This window comes from Lonchura striata, chromosome 4 (assembly GCF_046129695.1).
Source record: "Lonchura striata isolate bLonStr1 chromosome 4, bLonStr1.mat, whole genome shotgun sequence".
In the NCBI taxonomy this organism is placed as follows: Eukaryota; Metazoa; Chordata; class Aves; order Passeriformes; family Estrildidae; genus Lonchura; species Lonchura striata.
The window spans coordinates 40,860,438-40,877,767 of NC_134606.1; the positions used below are offsets into that span (position 1 = coordinate 40,860,438).

The 17,330-nt window shown below is 37.7% G+C and overlaps 1 protein-coding gene across 1 annotated transcript; it reads left to right on the forward strand.

Annotated features, from left to right (window-relative positions):
- Positions 1-16,910, forward strand: GASK1B (golgi associated kinase 1B). Its single transcript, XM_021539580.3, has 5 exons — positions 1-193; positions 783-2,066; positions 8,996-9,210; positions 12,158-12,384; positions 12,684-16,910. Exons 2-5 carry the CDS (start codon positions 1,070-1,072, stop codon positions 12,889-12,891), a joined length of 1,647 nt encoding a protein of 548 aa, XP_021395255.1. The 5' UTR covers positions 1-193; positions 783-1,069; the 3' UTR covers positions 12,892-16,910.
- Positions 16,911-17,330: the final 420 nt, after the last annotated feature.

Sequence of the window (17,330 nt, forward strand, 5' to 3'; positions counted from 1 at the left end):
TGTAAGTTTATAGCAGTTCATATGCAACCACCTCTCAGTAAAGTTAGCTTCTCAACAGTTCTTAGCTTGCAATGAAATACCTAAATGTGAACCATACTTAAAAGTGAAATATATTCTAGATGCCAGCTTTTACTCAGTTTCTTTTATTAACCTAAGGAGTTTACCAGAACAAAGGATGTGTCAAGCTGAATAGGTAAGAAATTTTATTTTTATAGCAATCTATATACAATTTGCACTTATTCTTTGTTTCTTGGAAAGATCTATAAGCCACTGTAATTTTATTTTAAAAACTATTGCTAGATTATTTTTATGGCTTCACAAGAGTGAAGAGGATTAACCATCTTTCAACTTTAATGTGTGTTTTTGAATGATGGGAACTATATTCATAGTCAACTAGGGAAATTTGGCACTGCTAATATATTTTTATATTAGTGAATATGTGCATATTTAACTACTTGTCACTGGTTCATATTTGGATCATTTACAGCATTTCCATAACATGAGGTTTAGTGAAGACTTTGTCTTCTAAGAAAAAGATAATGATCTGGATTTGACAAGCATTTCTTCCAATGCTGGAATACATCCATCTGAGATTGAAAATTGAGCCTGTATTTAATAGTTTTGGTGTTTGATTTATATTGTAATGAGAAAGTAAAAGATCTATCCTGACAAATTCCTAGATGCATACTGTCTCATCTAGAACTTCTTTTTTCTGAAAAATATAGAGCCACAGATGCTATGTGTGAGTAATGAAAGGAAATGCTACTATTTTCTTTTTGCAGTTTGCAAAGAAGATACATAGATCTTTTAGACTACAAGCCAGTAAACTTTGCTTACGCAGCTGGCTCCATTCATTCTCTGAAGCCAATCACTTCCTCTGTGGTAGCTGATAAGAATTTAACAGTTTGAGAAGGTGGAGTGTCAGCATCCTTAGTGCTGACCACTTTCCCAGGCATATCAGTAGCCTCTGTCCATTGCCCATGCTGGAAGCTACTTGGAAAACAAGAAATAGAAATTGGGGAAGGGAAATGATGCATCATCATCCTGGCTGGAATGTACAGAAGACTTTATGCTATTTTCATCATGTGGATTCACTAGAGAAATGACCCCTTTTGATCAGCCAAGTAAAATCAAAAACTTCTTTATTTGCTGCCTGTGGCCCTCACGGCTGCTGAGGCTCTGGACTTGCAGGCGCCCAAGGACAAGGAGAAATCTGCTAGTGGGCACTGCCTGTGTGATCTACCTGGGATTCCTTGTCAGCCAAGTGGGTCATGTTTTACCGCAACACAAAGGAGGACATCGAAAGATCAGTTCCAGAAGTCTCCAAGATGCAGCTCAAACTCCTTTTCTGGGCATCCCACTGGATGGCACCCTGTCACCACCCAATTTCCAGGAACCCCAGCTTGGTAGCAATGGGACCTTGCTGCCACCCAATGTAGTTTATATCACCCTTCGGTCCAAGCGCAGCAAGCCTGCCAACATCAGAGGAACAGTGAAGCCAAAGCGCAGGAAGAAAAATGCAATCCCTTTGTCCTACGGGCAGCACTTTCCAAAAGCCACTTTTATGGGCTGGGAAGAGGCCTTTGCCCAACAGCCAGGGCAGGCCACACATGCCGCAGGCACAAAGGGACCGGCGATCGCTCTGGAGACAAGAAAGTACCAACTGGATGAACACAGGCATAAAGGAATGGCTATGAGGGAGAGAGGTCACCAGAGACCTGGGAGGATTTCTGGAGCTGTAAAGGCACAGCTCCAGCCTGAGGAAAGCAATATCAGGATTTATAGCGAGAGCCCTCCCTCATGGATGAGCAAAGATGACATCCTCAACATGCGCATGCTGGCAGACTCTCCCATCGAGGGCATTCAAGAAGTACCTTCGCACAAAGCAGTCCTTGCAGTATTTGCAAGAGGTCCCAGCACTACGGGAACTGCTTGTAATCAGGGATACTGTGGAATTGTCAAAAGGCCGCTTGACATGAGTGAGGTGTTTGCCTTTCATTTGGACAGGATCTTGGGGCTAAACAGGAGCTTACCTTCTGTAAGCAGGAGATCAGAGTTCTTCCAAGGTAACACATTCATGTGGTTTTCAGCTTGCAGGTGGGGTGCAGAGGTTTCCTTCCCACTTGGCGTTAGCCATGGGGCGGCAGCAGCAGCCATCCCCTTTACCTCCTGTGAGCCCGAGAACTAACCCCATTTTTACAGGGAAAAAAAGCTAGTGTCTGTGTCTAACTACTGCAGTGCACTTATTCTGTCCAGAGAATGAATACCAGAGAATGAAGTTTGCTTCAAATATGATAGAATTGCTGTGGGCAGTAACAGTTTCCTAACACGAGTCTGGAACAAGAAAAAAGAGAAAGAGCAATCCATAGATTGCTTGACGTTGTACAGACTGCCTGAAGTGAAACTGGTGAGAGATTCCAGAATCTCTGTAATTCAATGGGTATTTCTGCTGTTTTTAATTAAATTTCTCATATTTTAGAATCAACTTTAATAAAATACTGTTGGAACTTGTCACAAAAATTAATCTCTCAGGTGGTAGAAATGGGGTCAGATCATCTACTCAGAGACATAGGGAACCTGCCTGCAGAAGCTTGAATCTTCTTTCATGGCACTAATCCCCTTGGGAATGGAAAAGTTTTTAAAAAGTTCTTCCCTTTCTTCTGGTAGTTAAAACCCAAAAAAACTACATTTCACTGAATTCTGTACATTTTCAGATTCTCTGCACACATCTATAAAAGATATCCAAATACACATAGTAAATATCTCAATATGCCTGTTACATGATTAGTATAGAGTTTCCAGTTAAAAAGCTGATTTTTAACCTTTAGTGAAATTAAAGGTAGAATTCAGACATGTAATGTGAGCTAGAAGTCTACTTTAAAATTGCTACCTTCTTAAATATATCTTCAGTGTAAGTCCTATTTTTGTACAGTCACAAATCCAAAAGGACTATGTTTGCATTTTAATGAATCATTGCAAAAGTAGCTAGCTATGTTTTTGCTGTTCATTTCTTGCTTCAAAATCAGCTTCTACCAAATAGTTTCATATCAGTCTGCATTTCTTAAAAAGAAGAAACACAAAAAACTAATGCTAGAATGATTTTCTAAAGTCTGACATCAGGAAGACAATATCGTGATTTCTAGTGTCTTCCTGCTTTGTAAACCTTCCCTTTGGCAGCCTGTACAACAATGGGAATGAATCTCTAGGAACAACAGTTTGGAGGCTTCTGAATATTATTCATACTTGCAGAGCATGGAAGATACATTATGCCTATTTTATTTTTAGGAACAAGATCTATTGCTATAGAGCTGTCATAAGGCATTAAGGCTGTTCGGATGGGGGAACTCTGCACAGTGTGGCTGCAGAGATGACAGACTGCAAACCTCAGAAAACTGCTATTAGGCTAATTGTGCATTGTGTTGCTCAGTATCTGTCACCTTACTGTATGTTTTGGACTGTCTGGAACAGAATGTGTCATTCTGCCCTCTAATTTTCTTTTTCTCATAACTGGCTAAGTTCCTATTGCAAGAGGAGTGTTGCTAGGTGATGAGAAGAGAAATAACACTATTTTGGTCTCACTTCATTTTTTCCAGCTAAAGGCTGAACAGAGCATTTGGAACAGTGACTGCACCTTGTCTCTCATGATTTCTTTAGCCTGGAAATATGCTGGAACTCAGATGCGTTGCAACTACTTGAGCTCTTTACTATTTACGTGCTTGTATCTGGCATAATGTGAAAATATTTGTGGTAGGAAAATGAGCAAAAATATAATTCTTAAAAATAATATGAGTAATTAGCTCATTGAAATGACCTATGTTTGTTTCAGTTAAGATAGGTAGGCTCTGTAGCGTTTTTTACAGAGTGGCTTGTGTGAATCAGTTATTCACATGGGAAAGCAAACAATGCAGGATTAGAGACTGTGCATGTGTGTATGAATGTACACTATTTCTGGGCTGACATATCTCTCTCCTCAACACATCCTTTAGCTTGCCTCAGTTGTGATGTGATCCAACAAGACATGTTTGATGTAGCATTAAAATCTTAAAAAATGGGCTTTTCAAAACTGTCATTCATTTTGTCAAAAGCAGTTTCAAAGAACTGCTTAGTAAATCCCTGTACAGGTTCTATTTCCCTTATTCCCACAGATCTGACACTGATGTTTTTTAAAGTCATGCAAAATTCTGTATTCAAGTTCCCTGTCTGCTGCCCTCACCTTCCTTTGTTAATTGTGAACCCTTTTAAGTGTTAACTGAATTTTTTTTTGTGGCTTGTCTAATTTTTCCATCATCCATCCTGGATGGAAAAATCAGGTATGATAACTCTTTCTCTCATACTTTTACAATGAATTGACTGGATGTAAAAAGCCCGAGTAGTTAGTATAGGTAGGAAAAATCCTTTAGGGCTGGGCATAAAAGTCTAAAAGAGCATGATTTTGTGCATACACAAGCAGTCATTCGTTACTTCCATTGCTACCGACAGATGAGAAAGATGTCTCCAAACACCTATAAAAAAAGGACAATCCTGTAAAACACCAAGAAATAATAAAATTCTGTTGTGGAATAAATGAAGGCTGACGCTTATGTGCTGAGTTTTGGGATGGTCACAGTAATACTACAGCACTAAGGTACTTCATTATTTCATAATCTTAACCTGAGGATTAGAAGAGACATAAGTGACCTTGCTTGGTGTTGCAGCCCAACCTTAATAACCCTTGCACAGGAGCTAAGCCAAATGCCTGCATGTATGGCCTCCAGCTCAGCAGCTGCATTTGCAGGCTGGGACAGTGGCAGTATTTGCTAGGCTTGAGCTACAACTGGAGTCTGGGGGCTGGGGCAGGCTGGTTTCTCTGTCTCACCTGACAGCTGTAAGGACAGTGCTCTGGCTCCTTGGATAGTAGCAGTGAGGCTGGGCTCTTTGTTTAGCTTTTGGTACAATAGCTGCTGCTATGCAGTTTTGTTGCGCCTCTTGCTGAGGGACTGAACTACTGCGTGCTGATGGCTACTTCTCTTCCCCTCTGGTTTTCTGATATCCTGAGTCTAACTAAACTGAGAATAATAAGCAGTGGTGTACTCAATCCACTATTTGTCCAGAACCTCCTTTTTTCCCCCAAATATGCAATAAACTCTTCCTGTGAGTAACACCTTTCATTGTTGGTTTAGTGCAAATAGATGAATGACATGATAGCTCCACTGGTTGCACTTGTTTTGTTTTACTGGCCTCTGCATGACTAGAAATGGTGTCCTAGTTTTTTCTATGTTATACCCTGTGCTATCAGCCTGCTCTTGCCATCCCATCAAAAATTATGCAATATGAATCACCAGTGTCAGGGCAAAGAATAAAAACCTAACACTGCTTTCAGAGTGCTCTAAAATACTTCCACAGAGTGGTGTATCTCTCAAAGGGGTACAAGAAGCATATTTCCAGTATTCTGTTGGATAGAGAATTTCATGTACAAGCAATAATGCAGTCCATAGTCTAGAGAGCAACTAATGTACATTTCATACATTCCTTAATACTGACATCCATATGAGCACAGGACAGAACATTGCAATGAGGTGCATAGGGAAGAAAGAAAAATAAATGGCCTAACTTCTATCTGCTTTCTGTGTTTGTTCCTTATATTTTCCCTAAAAACATAAATTCTCAGATTTGTGCTGTGTATGCTGGTCCCTCTCCTTTCCCACACTAAATTATCCTTTCTTACTAATGCACGGACAACTAAACTCTTCTTGCAAAAGTGGCAGTGGTGAGATGTACTGCCTTAGAGTGAACAATGGTGAGTTTGAGAAAGGGCTTTAACTACCTCATGAAAGATTTTCTGATTTTAGTGTTGAACTTCTGGGCATGTTTGAAAATATTTTCTTTCAAGGAAGTTAGAGAAATTGCTGTATCTATGAGTCAGAGCACAAGATGAGAGAAATGTTTGCAAGAGCAAAATGTGGTTCCTAACCACATGAAGTTGAGAAGCATGCAGTTTATTTTCAAAGTGATGTGGGGTGTGGAAATCTTAAGATGATGCCTGTGTTGAAGAAGCCATGCAGTGATATATCACTGAGCAGCACATGAAGCAGTTTGAGTACCTTGAGGTTGCCTAGCCTTAGGAGCCTGAGGTTTCATCTGTGTTAGCTTATTCAACTTAGCTAAGACATTTTTAGAATTGTTTTGATGTTCAAAAATGTGTATGAATTACTAGGAAGATGGTTTCAGCATGAGTTTTGAAAAATCTTTCCCATGCAATATTGAAGATTGCCTTTGGATAGTTAAGTAGATATATAGATCTAAAATGGCAGTTAAAAATAAAATGAACCAAATCAGCTCTAGGTGAGATTCAATGCAGTGCAGTTGCAGCAACAGAAAAGCAGCACCCCTCTGTGTTACTATGTAAAGCTGACTAGGAAAGAAGCACATACAGAATACACTGGACTTTTTCTGAAATGTGCTTCCCCTTCCAGGTTGTGGCTGTAGGTCTCTTCACTGTTGAGGTAACTTCAGCCCAATCCTACTGAGGTTTCTAAAAAAAGAAAAAGAAAAGCTCCACTGATTTGACTGGGGTCATGCTAATTCATGCAGCTGTGAATCAGACCCCTTATCTGCTTTAGTTCAGCCTCTTCATGTTTCTCCTGCAAGTGTCAAAAATTTGTGTCACAGCTCTTTACTGAAGTTGCTGTTTCATATTCCTGTAATCCAATTTATATTTCAGAGTTGAAAGATTTTTTTTCTTTTGGATCATTTTTCTGCTCCCATTTCCTTTGAATTGAAAACATTTCCTGTATTTAACCTTAGTCTTTTAAATCCTTAGTCTTTTTGTATCTTAATGGAAACTGGCATGATATTATTCATAGTTTTCAACTATTTATATTACTATTGTTTATCATCTCCTTTTTGGGTAGACAGGAGATGTTTGTTTTCTTAGAAAACTGTTTATGTATTTGATTTGTGAAAGAATTAATGAATAGTTACATAAGTTGTTACTGGAGATATAATAGATCAGATTTGGTCCTGAGGAATGTTGTCTTTTTTGTGTGTGTGTGTGTATGTGTGAGAATTCCCAATGCTTAGATAGACTTTCTCCAACTTTCTTGGAAAAGAAACTTAGCCCATAGCTTATCTAACTTGGGTAAAGTTATCTATAGTGTAGGTGTTAGAGCCAGAGTGAGAGAGATGGAGAAATGGGTAGGATTTACCAAATAAGTTACCTAAATACTTATTCAGGCACCACAATAGAAGAGAAGCCTGATTTTCAGGAATGCTCAGCTCATTTTTTCAGTGGAGGAGAGTGTGGAATATGGTGCTGTTAAAGGAAATACTGATCATAAAGAAAGAGTGATTGATGTCCATAATGGAAAGACACATTCTGTATATCCAAGGAAACCCTGGGCAGCTGGGAGGGAAGTTAACTGGGTTGGCTTGGCTTTGGAAGGATTACCTTGTATGTGCAAGCCATGGCAGAGAGAAGATCAGGTACATTCTGATTTGGGAAGGATCTGGCTTTTCTCTTGGCCTGGATTGCATGCGGGGCTGGTCTGTCATGCTTGTTTGGTGAATGGGAGATGGAACTTTGCACATCTTTCAGTACTAGGTACAGGCAAAGATAATTTCTTACCTGTAGTTTTACAACAGTCAGCATCCTTTGAACAAGTTGCTTTTGATTCAGCTGTGTGGAGATTGTTTTTCACAGTCCTGGCAGCTTACAAATGGAGCACTGACATTGGCAGCTTTTACCTCGCTGCTGGCACTGATACCTGTTTTCCATGGGCTATTTTCTGTCTGGTTTGCTTCTGAAGAAGCAAACCTGGACCTCATGCCTTCTAAGAGCTTTTTTGCAGATCTGTCTCTGTCTCCCTGAGCATGTGGAAGACAAAGAGACAATTTAGGCTGCACTTAACTATGCAATAAATTGTGCAATAGTGTAGACTAAGTTCAATGAACTTCAAGATGAATATGAATAATTTTTAGAGCTTTATATGTGTTCCAACACTTTTTAGTAAATAGTGCTTAAGCTTTGCAGTTAAATGGTTCTTCCTCTCTGTACTAAGACAGATTTTGATCTGTCTACACATCCTAAAATATAAAGGATTTCTTTGTTTTAATGTGTACAAGCCATGGTAAGTCATGGGTCCTTAGCAGTTTAAGCAGCAGTAACATTGCATCAGGAATAAATGGAGAGTTTCCTAATACGAAAGATCTGTCTGTTCCTTGATCCTGTGTGAAATATATTTATCAGTTCTTATACTGGCGAAGCTAATTTTAAATTCTTTGATGAGGTTTGTTCTCACCAAAGCTAGAATTCACCAAAGACAACTCCTCTGTCTTAGTTTCAGGGAAGAGAAGAATATTCTTTACACAGAGGAACTAAAGAATTTGGCTAAAATATCTGCTATACAAAACAGATCTCATATCTAGGTAAAAAGCCCCAAACTTGTCAAGTTGTTTATTCATGCTATGCTCACATTCTCAGTATTCTCATGTATCCTTTCAGAGCTGTGGAGTAGTATATTATAGGTTTGAAATAGGAAGATAACAAATTAAATCCACTTTGAGTATAGGATTTGTGGTGTCTCTATGTCCATTATGCAAAGAAAATGCCTTTGACATAAGTTTCCAGCTCTTGAAAATCAGCAGTTCACTGCAATCAGAGGGAAATTACATTGCTGATTCACAGTGGCATTGTAGGCTTTTAACCTACCTAGAAACTTTTTAATAATTAATTTGGTTTAGTATATGATTTTGTACATTAATCTCTTTCTTCAAATAAAGAAAGTCTTCCATACATTGGAGGCATTTGTGCCTATGTTTCCAGTCCTGTGGTGGCTGCTTATGGATGTAGGATGAAACTGCATTAACCAAAGAATTTCAAGATATTAGTCCCTGGCTGGTTCTCCTGCCAGATCTGTAAAATAGTACATTTACTAATGCTTAGGCAATGTCTAAAGAAGAATCAAATGAAACTGATAGTATTGCACTATAATAATGGTATTTTTTTTCCTTTTTTCAGGTGGTCAAGCCTGTCCTGTTATTCTCTGGGATTCCTCACTGAGTCCAACAGATAACAGTACCCATTCTTCAGTGAGGTTAACATGGGGACAATATCAGCAGCTACTGAAAAAGAAATGCTGGCAGAATGGTAAAGTTCCCAAAACTGAGTGGGGCTGTACTGAAATTCATCATCATGAATGGTCCAAGATGGCACTCTTTGACTTTCTGTTGCAGGTAAAATGTTTACTGAATATGACTACTTGCCTCATAAATCATGTGATCAAACATAGGATTTTTAGAAAAAGTAATTTTAGTGTATTTCATGTTTTTAAAATGGGGAAGAGAAGTATTTGCATAATTTGAAATTATTTCTGGCTATTTCTTATGATTAAAATATCCAGAATGCAGTTTATAATCAGGCAGGAAACCTAACTGACTCATTTCTTTTAAAAGAGGAAGCAAAGGCTTTTGCCTTGATTTATTTCATACTGAGTCAGGCATACTGTTTCTCCTTCACTCCTTATTTCTCCAAACAGAGATCTTGACTGTGTTCACAACTGTAAATCTCTGTTTATTCTGTGGTCCTTCCTGCACCTCCCCAGCCCCAAGAGGTAACTGAAGTGGTTTTGGTGAGCTGCAATCTGGAGCAAGGCAACAGTTGTAGTGGATAATTTTCCTTTTTTTTAAAAAAACCCTAGAGAGTGACTTAGTAAAGAAGGAGTAGAGCAGTGACTGAAGAATGATAAATCTGCTGTTCTATTATTCAGAAGGAGTGGTTGGTTAAAATAAGATACAACAGGATTGAACTTCGCATTACAGGAGACAAATTACTCTTGTACTAATAGCTGGTATCAGAATGATTTATATCTCTGGTTGCCTACCAGACAAGAACATGCATTCTAGAAAGTGAATGAAAGTGACTCTCATAGTTCTTAAAGACTACAGTTTTATCTGTGTGCTCTCACAGATAAAACAGACTTTATCAGCAGCAGAATATAAAAATTTGAAAAAAAAAAAAATGCTAAGAAAGGATTTGGTGCTAAAAAAAAATTTGTCATTCAGAAATAAAGAATAATGGTGAAAAGCATTATCTGATAAGCATAATTTCCTCAGAAGAATAGGTTTGACACCTCTAATAGATCTTCCTAATTTCTGGTTTCAAATTATGTAAAACAGGAACAGGATATAAAATGCTTATAGTTGACCTTTATTCACCTCCTGCAAGAACTCAAGCAAAATGGATTCTTTAATTTTGGGAGTTTGGACCTCTTATGTACATAAATATATGACAGAAAATTCTGCCAAACTATATGAATCAATTCCACAGTGTTCCATCATTGTGTCTTAGCACTGAAATGGTGCAAGATGTTGTGAAGAGGCTGTCTGTAAGAACAAGAACAAGATTTCCTTGTCTATTTAATGCATGCAGAGAAGTGCATGGGGTCTGTACATCAAAGGAGACTTTCTAGAAGGACTTTGCTTTACTTTTTTACCTGTGGATGGATTGAATAAGGAATCCCAGGAGAGAGAACACTGGAAGCAAGAGGGTCTCTACAGCCTTCAGGATTATGAATGCTGCTCACGAAAGGAAAAAGAGGAAGAAAAGTCTGTTCCTCTCATCAGGATTTTGATATTTGGAAACAAACACTGTCAGCAATACAACTAGGAATAGAACTATGTATAAAAAACCCCAAACAAAATCAAAACAAACCCAATTCCCAAGCTTTCATTTGATTAAAGTGGTGGCCCTTTTATTTCAACATGCAACAAAGTTCTTCATCAGGTGGAGTCCTAATTTTGCTGGGAAGTTACAGAAATAAAATTTTAATTGTGAACAGTAATGCTTTTATGCTTAGAGTGGTTTGAAGAGTTAACAGTAAACAACAAAGGACAGAAGAAATTATTGACCTGTGATTACCTACTCATCAAGTCTTATATGTACCAGACTAGACCTCTACTCTCTAAACATCTGTTAGCAGGAGCAGGTCTGCTGTCTGGGAGGATGAGCTGGAGCCAAAGGCAGCTCTAGGACAGACAGGGTCAGCAGCAGGAGAGGCAGTGCCAGCAGGAAGGATGGTGAAAGCCACAGGCTCCATTTGTAGCCCTGTGAGCATCAGGCATAGACAAGACAGGTCCAAGATTGACAGGCAGGAACCTCAACCAACAACTCATAAAAGCAACACAAAACACCACCCCCCCACCCTCTCCTCTGAAGGACTAAGAGGTGGGCTGAGCTGCCTGAGCTTAAAGGGGGCTCCTATGCCCAGGGGTAAAGGTGTGGCATGTAGAAGTCCAAGGTGAGACTTCTAAGTGTAATCTAGGCCAATCTGTGTGCCCAGGGCTGTAGCAATGTTGAATATTTACTCTCATCTACTCTCAAGAGGTAGTAGCACTTTCAAGGAGTGATTTATCCTTCCTATATTAGATAGTTATCCTAAAGTTGCATCCATTGCTCTGGATGTGCTTTATTCTTGTAATTGTTTATGAAAGGGATCAGAATCAACCAAGTTAAAAGAGATATCTAACATCTAACTAACCACAGTTAGTCCAGATTTATGTATTCTTTCCAGCTAAGTGCTGTGTGATGAATAATTGAGGTTTTGCATGGGAAAAAATAGTCTAGACCACCATGTCATAAAAGTATATACCACAGAGAGGCTTCTCTGTGATTATAAGTACACTGTTCTTACATTTTATAGCTTTTGATGGTTTGTTATGCCCCTCACTGGTCTTTTTCAGTTATTTTGCATACTGTTAGCCTTATAGGTCCCACAAAATGAAGATCCTCTATGTGTGTCAGACTGTGCTATATCTATTGTTCTCCAGCAGAGAAAATGCAAGAAAAAAAGAAAACTTCTGACAAAGGAAATAGAATTGTATTCACCATCCTGTTATTCCAGTTACACAGTGGTATTTTTCCATTATTTTCAAAGAATTTCTACTGACATAATAGATCATGGCTATTAAATGGATAAAATACATACACAGTCTGAGAAACTGCTTTAGCAGTACCTGAGGTATGAAGACCAGGTCTTCACTGCTGCTTCACTGTTTTTAATTACACTTGTCCTGAGCTTACTTTCCTGTCAAGTTGGGTTAGAGAGCAATGTCTTACAGTGACACTTTGCCCCAAGTACTTTGGTATTATTTTAATTTGGCACTCTGCTGTACTTTGTTTTAGATCTATAATCGACTAGACAGAAATTGTTGTGGATTCAAACCTCTCAAGGAGGATTCCTGCATGCAGCAAGGACTGAAGCTGAAATGCAATGATCAGGATGCTGTCGACCTGACACACATCGTTCAGAGAAGGCATGACCAAAGGCACTTGGCTTTTATAGACAATAAGGGCTTCTTTGACAGAAATGAGGACAATCTTGATTTTAAAATACTAAAAGGAATCAATGAGTAAGTTTTCAATTATTAATTTTGTAAAAGGATTGATAATTTCTTCCCAGTTTGAGTATGAGACACTAAACTACTGGAATAGATATAAATGGTCCAAGACATTGACAGGATGTATCTAAAAATGTATGAGTAATCCCACAGCTGTAAGAGATACAATTAACATACATATGATTAGGCATGCATGGACTTCCTTTGCTGAGTTGCAGCCTATATTCTTAGAATTGATTGCTAAACCACAACATAAATACTGCAATTCAGAGTAATGGCAAAAACTGATGAATTTCTTTGTGCTTTTCCAGATTCCCTGCATCTGCAGTTTCAGTGCTGAGGAGCCAGCGTCTACGTGAGAAGTTGCTCCAGTCTTTGTTCCTTGACAAAATATACTGGGAGAGCCAAGGAGGCAGAAAGGGAATTGAAAAGCTTATTGATGTAATAGAAACGAGGTCCAAAATTCTTCTTACTTATATAAATGCACATGGAGCCAAAGTATTGCCCATGAATGAATGAAACAGTTTTGTTTCCACCTGAGAGAAAGTCTTTAAAAAATGTTTAATGGGGCAGAAACTGATGGTAAAATTGATTTAATTCATAGCATTATTTTTTTCCCAAACTTTAAAGTTTACTTTTAAATAAGAAATCTTACATGGTTTAAAAGTAACATTTAAGTGTCAGCTGCAGCTCAAAACAGTGTAGTCTCTTCTATGTCACCAGTGAAATGAAAAATAACCAAATGATAATATGCAGTAATATGCAGGTACCATGAACACTCTTTGTATTGAAGTGTTTGGAAATCAGCAACAGGATTTTTAGTACATTACCCTGGATTGCTCTTACTTCCCTCATTGAAGTCAGTAGATTTATTGCAAGTTTAAATGGGAAAAGAGATGTGTAAGCACTTGATACATTGATGGCACTTGCTGAAACATATATAGTATAGGAATTTGTTCTTTTATTAGGTATACTAAAATGCCAACATTTCCAAGGGCTTCTTTATTTTATTTTGATCTTTTGAAATATAATAACTAAATTCAGCTCCTTTAAATGCAGGAGTGTTTACGCTGGACATGAGGAAATTTTAAAAACAGAGTGAGGAGAACATGGCTTTAACAATAATAATTATTTTGACAAATACAATTTTTACTTGTCCAGTATGGAGTACAATTAATCATGACTCACTCATTGCAATGTATTTTTTTCAATGCAAATTGTTCTGATGTGGGGGTGGATGATCTGGTATTTTCTGTCACTTGACTAACTGGGTATTTAAAAAACAAAATAGCTTTAGCTTTGTGTGAATATGCTGCTGAATAAGTATGTGTTTTGTTTTTGCAAAATTTTTGACAGCATTTTTTGAGAATATTATCAAAAAGCAGACCTCCTAACAAGACTGTTGTTAAACCCAGCAGAGGAAATGTTTATTGTGTATGCTCAGCTCTAGCCAGCAATTCAAGCTTGGGTTTCCATTAAGATTGGCCACTGTGGGGTGATGGCTGCAACTGAGAACTTGCCCCAAGTGTTCCCACAAGTATGTTGTTAGGGAAGGTTGGATAAGCACTCCAGATTTTTACCCTTGAGATGATCCAGAAAATAAATATAAATTGACACAGACTATCATCACATCAACCTTCTACCTGACTGTTTAGAAAAACTCTTATAATCTTTCTAGAGAAATATAATCTTTTTGCCATGAGGTAATGGTAGCTACTCTTGGCTTTATGTGTTGTAAAAATATATAGGGTGTGAAATAATTTTAAAACTGCTGGTGTAATGTCATTAATGACAACCTAAAATGTCTAATGTCACTGCTAATGCGGATGGGTGAATTTAATATTTTAAATAACTACAATTCCACTGCAGATAAAATCAGTTTTCTTTCTTAGTATCAGAAAACCCATTAACAATAATTGAATTACTAGAAGAAATAAATCTCATTATAGGTAGAGTTAAAAAGACTTAGTAAAATTTTAAGACCTTATTCAGCTAAATAGTCTTTTCTTTTATGTTGTCAGCAAAGGACAGATCAATTTGTTAAAACTTCCTACAACTTAACCATTGCCTCAAGAGAATGTGTATTAGAATGTCTTGGACTTTTTGACACCAAGGTAGAATTGTACATGATTTTCAATTTATCTCTTTCTTTAGAGTGTTGTAACTTATTAGCCAGAAAATTTTCATCACAGAAACAAAAATATTACTTTGGCTTGCCCTGTGACAAGAGTCTAGAGAAATAAACAATCATCAGGATATATTTCACATGGAATTATCATTGCAGTGGATTTCGCTCTGTGATGGTCATCACAAACAGTTTGTCTCATTTTCCAGCCTATCTCACAGGTTTCTTCCTGCTAGATACCTGTTCTAGCAAACAAATTTATTATCCCTCACTGCTGGGAGTGAGAGAAAGGCACGACTCTCAGCAGCACAGAGCTTAGGAGAGGGCCCAGCAGAGTTGTGAGTGTAGCTGATTATGACAAGGTCCCCATGAGAACTCTGTCTTCTGTCTTTAGACTGCACATCCTGATGCTGAGTCTTTGCCCAGTTGTAATTTCTTTCCAGAATTGGCTCACTGCTGAAGAAGACAAGGAAATCCATTCTCTTTCCAGGCTGGATCATTTGTTTTTTATGGTCATAACTTGATGCATTCTTCTCCATTTCTTCTGGACATGGACTAGTGTTTCCTTGAGCATGATACATGCTTTTTTATTTGCCTGGCAATTCAGTGCCATATAATTGCCTATGAAATTGCCCTGAAGCTGACCTGAGCCAATGCCTTTCAGTAGTCCTGGATTTGAGAGAACTGAGTAGCCACAATGCTGTGCATTACTTAAAAATCTGACCAAGCATGAAAAGTGTAAATGTAACAAGCAAAATTTCTGAAGACTTTCCAAGGGCAAAGAAATACTCCCTACGCTGTGTTAGCATGCCATATTTCATGTACAAACACTCTTGTAGTCTTCAGGTAAGCCAGGAGACTCTGAGATTGGACAGTGAGACAGGACTGCAGGTTGCTTCCTGTTCTTTCATGTTGATAACAAACTCCAGAAAGTGCTTTTTATCCTGCTGCTGTGGAGCTTGGTACGTAATCCAGTACTGTTAATAATGCAAAATATGATTGCAATAGCTCTTATGAATGCATACTAGCCAAGTTCTAGATTTTTTTTTAAATGAAAATGAAGAATTCTGTATTTTTTTGAGTGCATTTGCATAAATGCTATAGTAAAAAATACAAAAGGAGTACTTTAAGTTTTTTTATTCTCTGCTACTACATTTAAAATACCTGCTTCATTGACATGGGTAAAGTTTATTGGGAAATTGGTTCACATCCTTTGGAAGTAGCATGACTTTGGACTGACAGGAGCTGCACTGTAGCTAAAATAATATCAATTGAGAGGAAAATCCAGAAGAAGCCTTATTCAACCAATGGTGAATGATAGAAAGCCAAGAAACTGTGCTTTAGTCCTCTTTGCTGGGCTGTCTTCCATTTCTGGGCATATGGGATCAGACAAGGATTCATGTTGCATATTATGTGGAAGGTTGTAACCAACAGCAACAGTGCAAAACCTGTGGGTGGGAAAAGGCGATTATGTCATTCTTGAATCTGCCTGAAAGCCAGAACCACATGAAATGGAATTACTAAGAAAGTCAAAAGAGCTTGCTCTCAAAAGAGTTTGAGATTTCATAACACTGGAAGACAGAGCTTAAAATAAGTAGCACAGGCACAGATGCCTTAAAATTCCTTGGGAGCCTGCCATCAAGTTAGTAGTCTTAAATGTTTCAGAAGCTGAGGATATGAAAACTGTGTAGCACTATGAGAGCAGTTTCCTTCTTTTCTTGTCTGGGTATTCTATAAAACACCATATTAAAATAAATAAACAAATAAAAAAGCAGATTAATTCCATGGTTTCAAACTAACAAATGCAGATTCAGGGTACATTAAGGGACAAGGTTCCCACAGCAAACCTGGGAACACTTTCATGTGTATGTTTGTATGCAGACACAAAAATACATGTATTTATACTTTGGCTTGTTTCTAAAAATGGTCAATTTAGCTAATAAAGAGTGAGCTGTTTATATAATTTACTGTTTACATGAAGAATTGTATTTGTGTGCCTAAGTCCAATTTCGGGTATACACAATTTGAAGTTTAAGCAAAATAATAGATGAAATTTTGGCCTCAAAGGATTAACTCTTCTTTTGCTAACACATTTATATTATCTTAAAAGTTTTTTACTGACAGTTGTAGAGTAAAACAGCAGTATGTATCTGTGCTAAACTTCCAGAGTGATATCAACTCAGATGTTTCTAAGAGTTTTATACTAGATAGTGAATTTCCATTTTATTTTGGAATTTGTGAATTTTAAAAGTCTATTTGTCCATTAATTAGTAACAGTGTTTTCACAAGTAATGGCTCATTTAAATCTCTGCTGCTATTGTCATGTAATATGTAGGAATATACAAAATAAAGAAATATCTTTATCAGATTTTTAGTTCAGATCTCTAAGTAGCAATAAAAAAATCCTAATAGATATTATTGTAATATGTGGATCATTAAATATTGTTTAGAAAGAACTATGGCCTTGAAATTGCTTCTTCATAGAAACAGCCGAAAACAGATCATAGAAATCTTTCAGTAGAAATATTTTCTAGCTATTTACTCATGAGACTTGTAACTCTTTCTCACTAAGCTGATTCAGTGTAGCTGTGAATCTTCTGGTTACTGCAACATTGGTATTTGCTACCTTCTTTAGCCATTCTGACAATACCTACTTATACAAACATTGAGCAGAAAAGGCCATGCTCATCTGTAATGCCAGGACAGAAGTATTGGTCAATGACTCGTAAACTTTCTAACATGCCATGAGCAAACACAGGAATAGCAGAGACACTGGACTCCATGTGGAATAGAGGCTCACACAAAGTTAAAGTAGCCTAAAAACTTCTGGCTT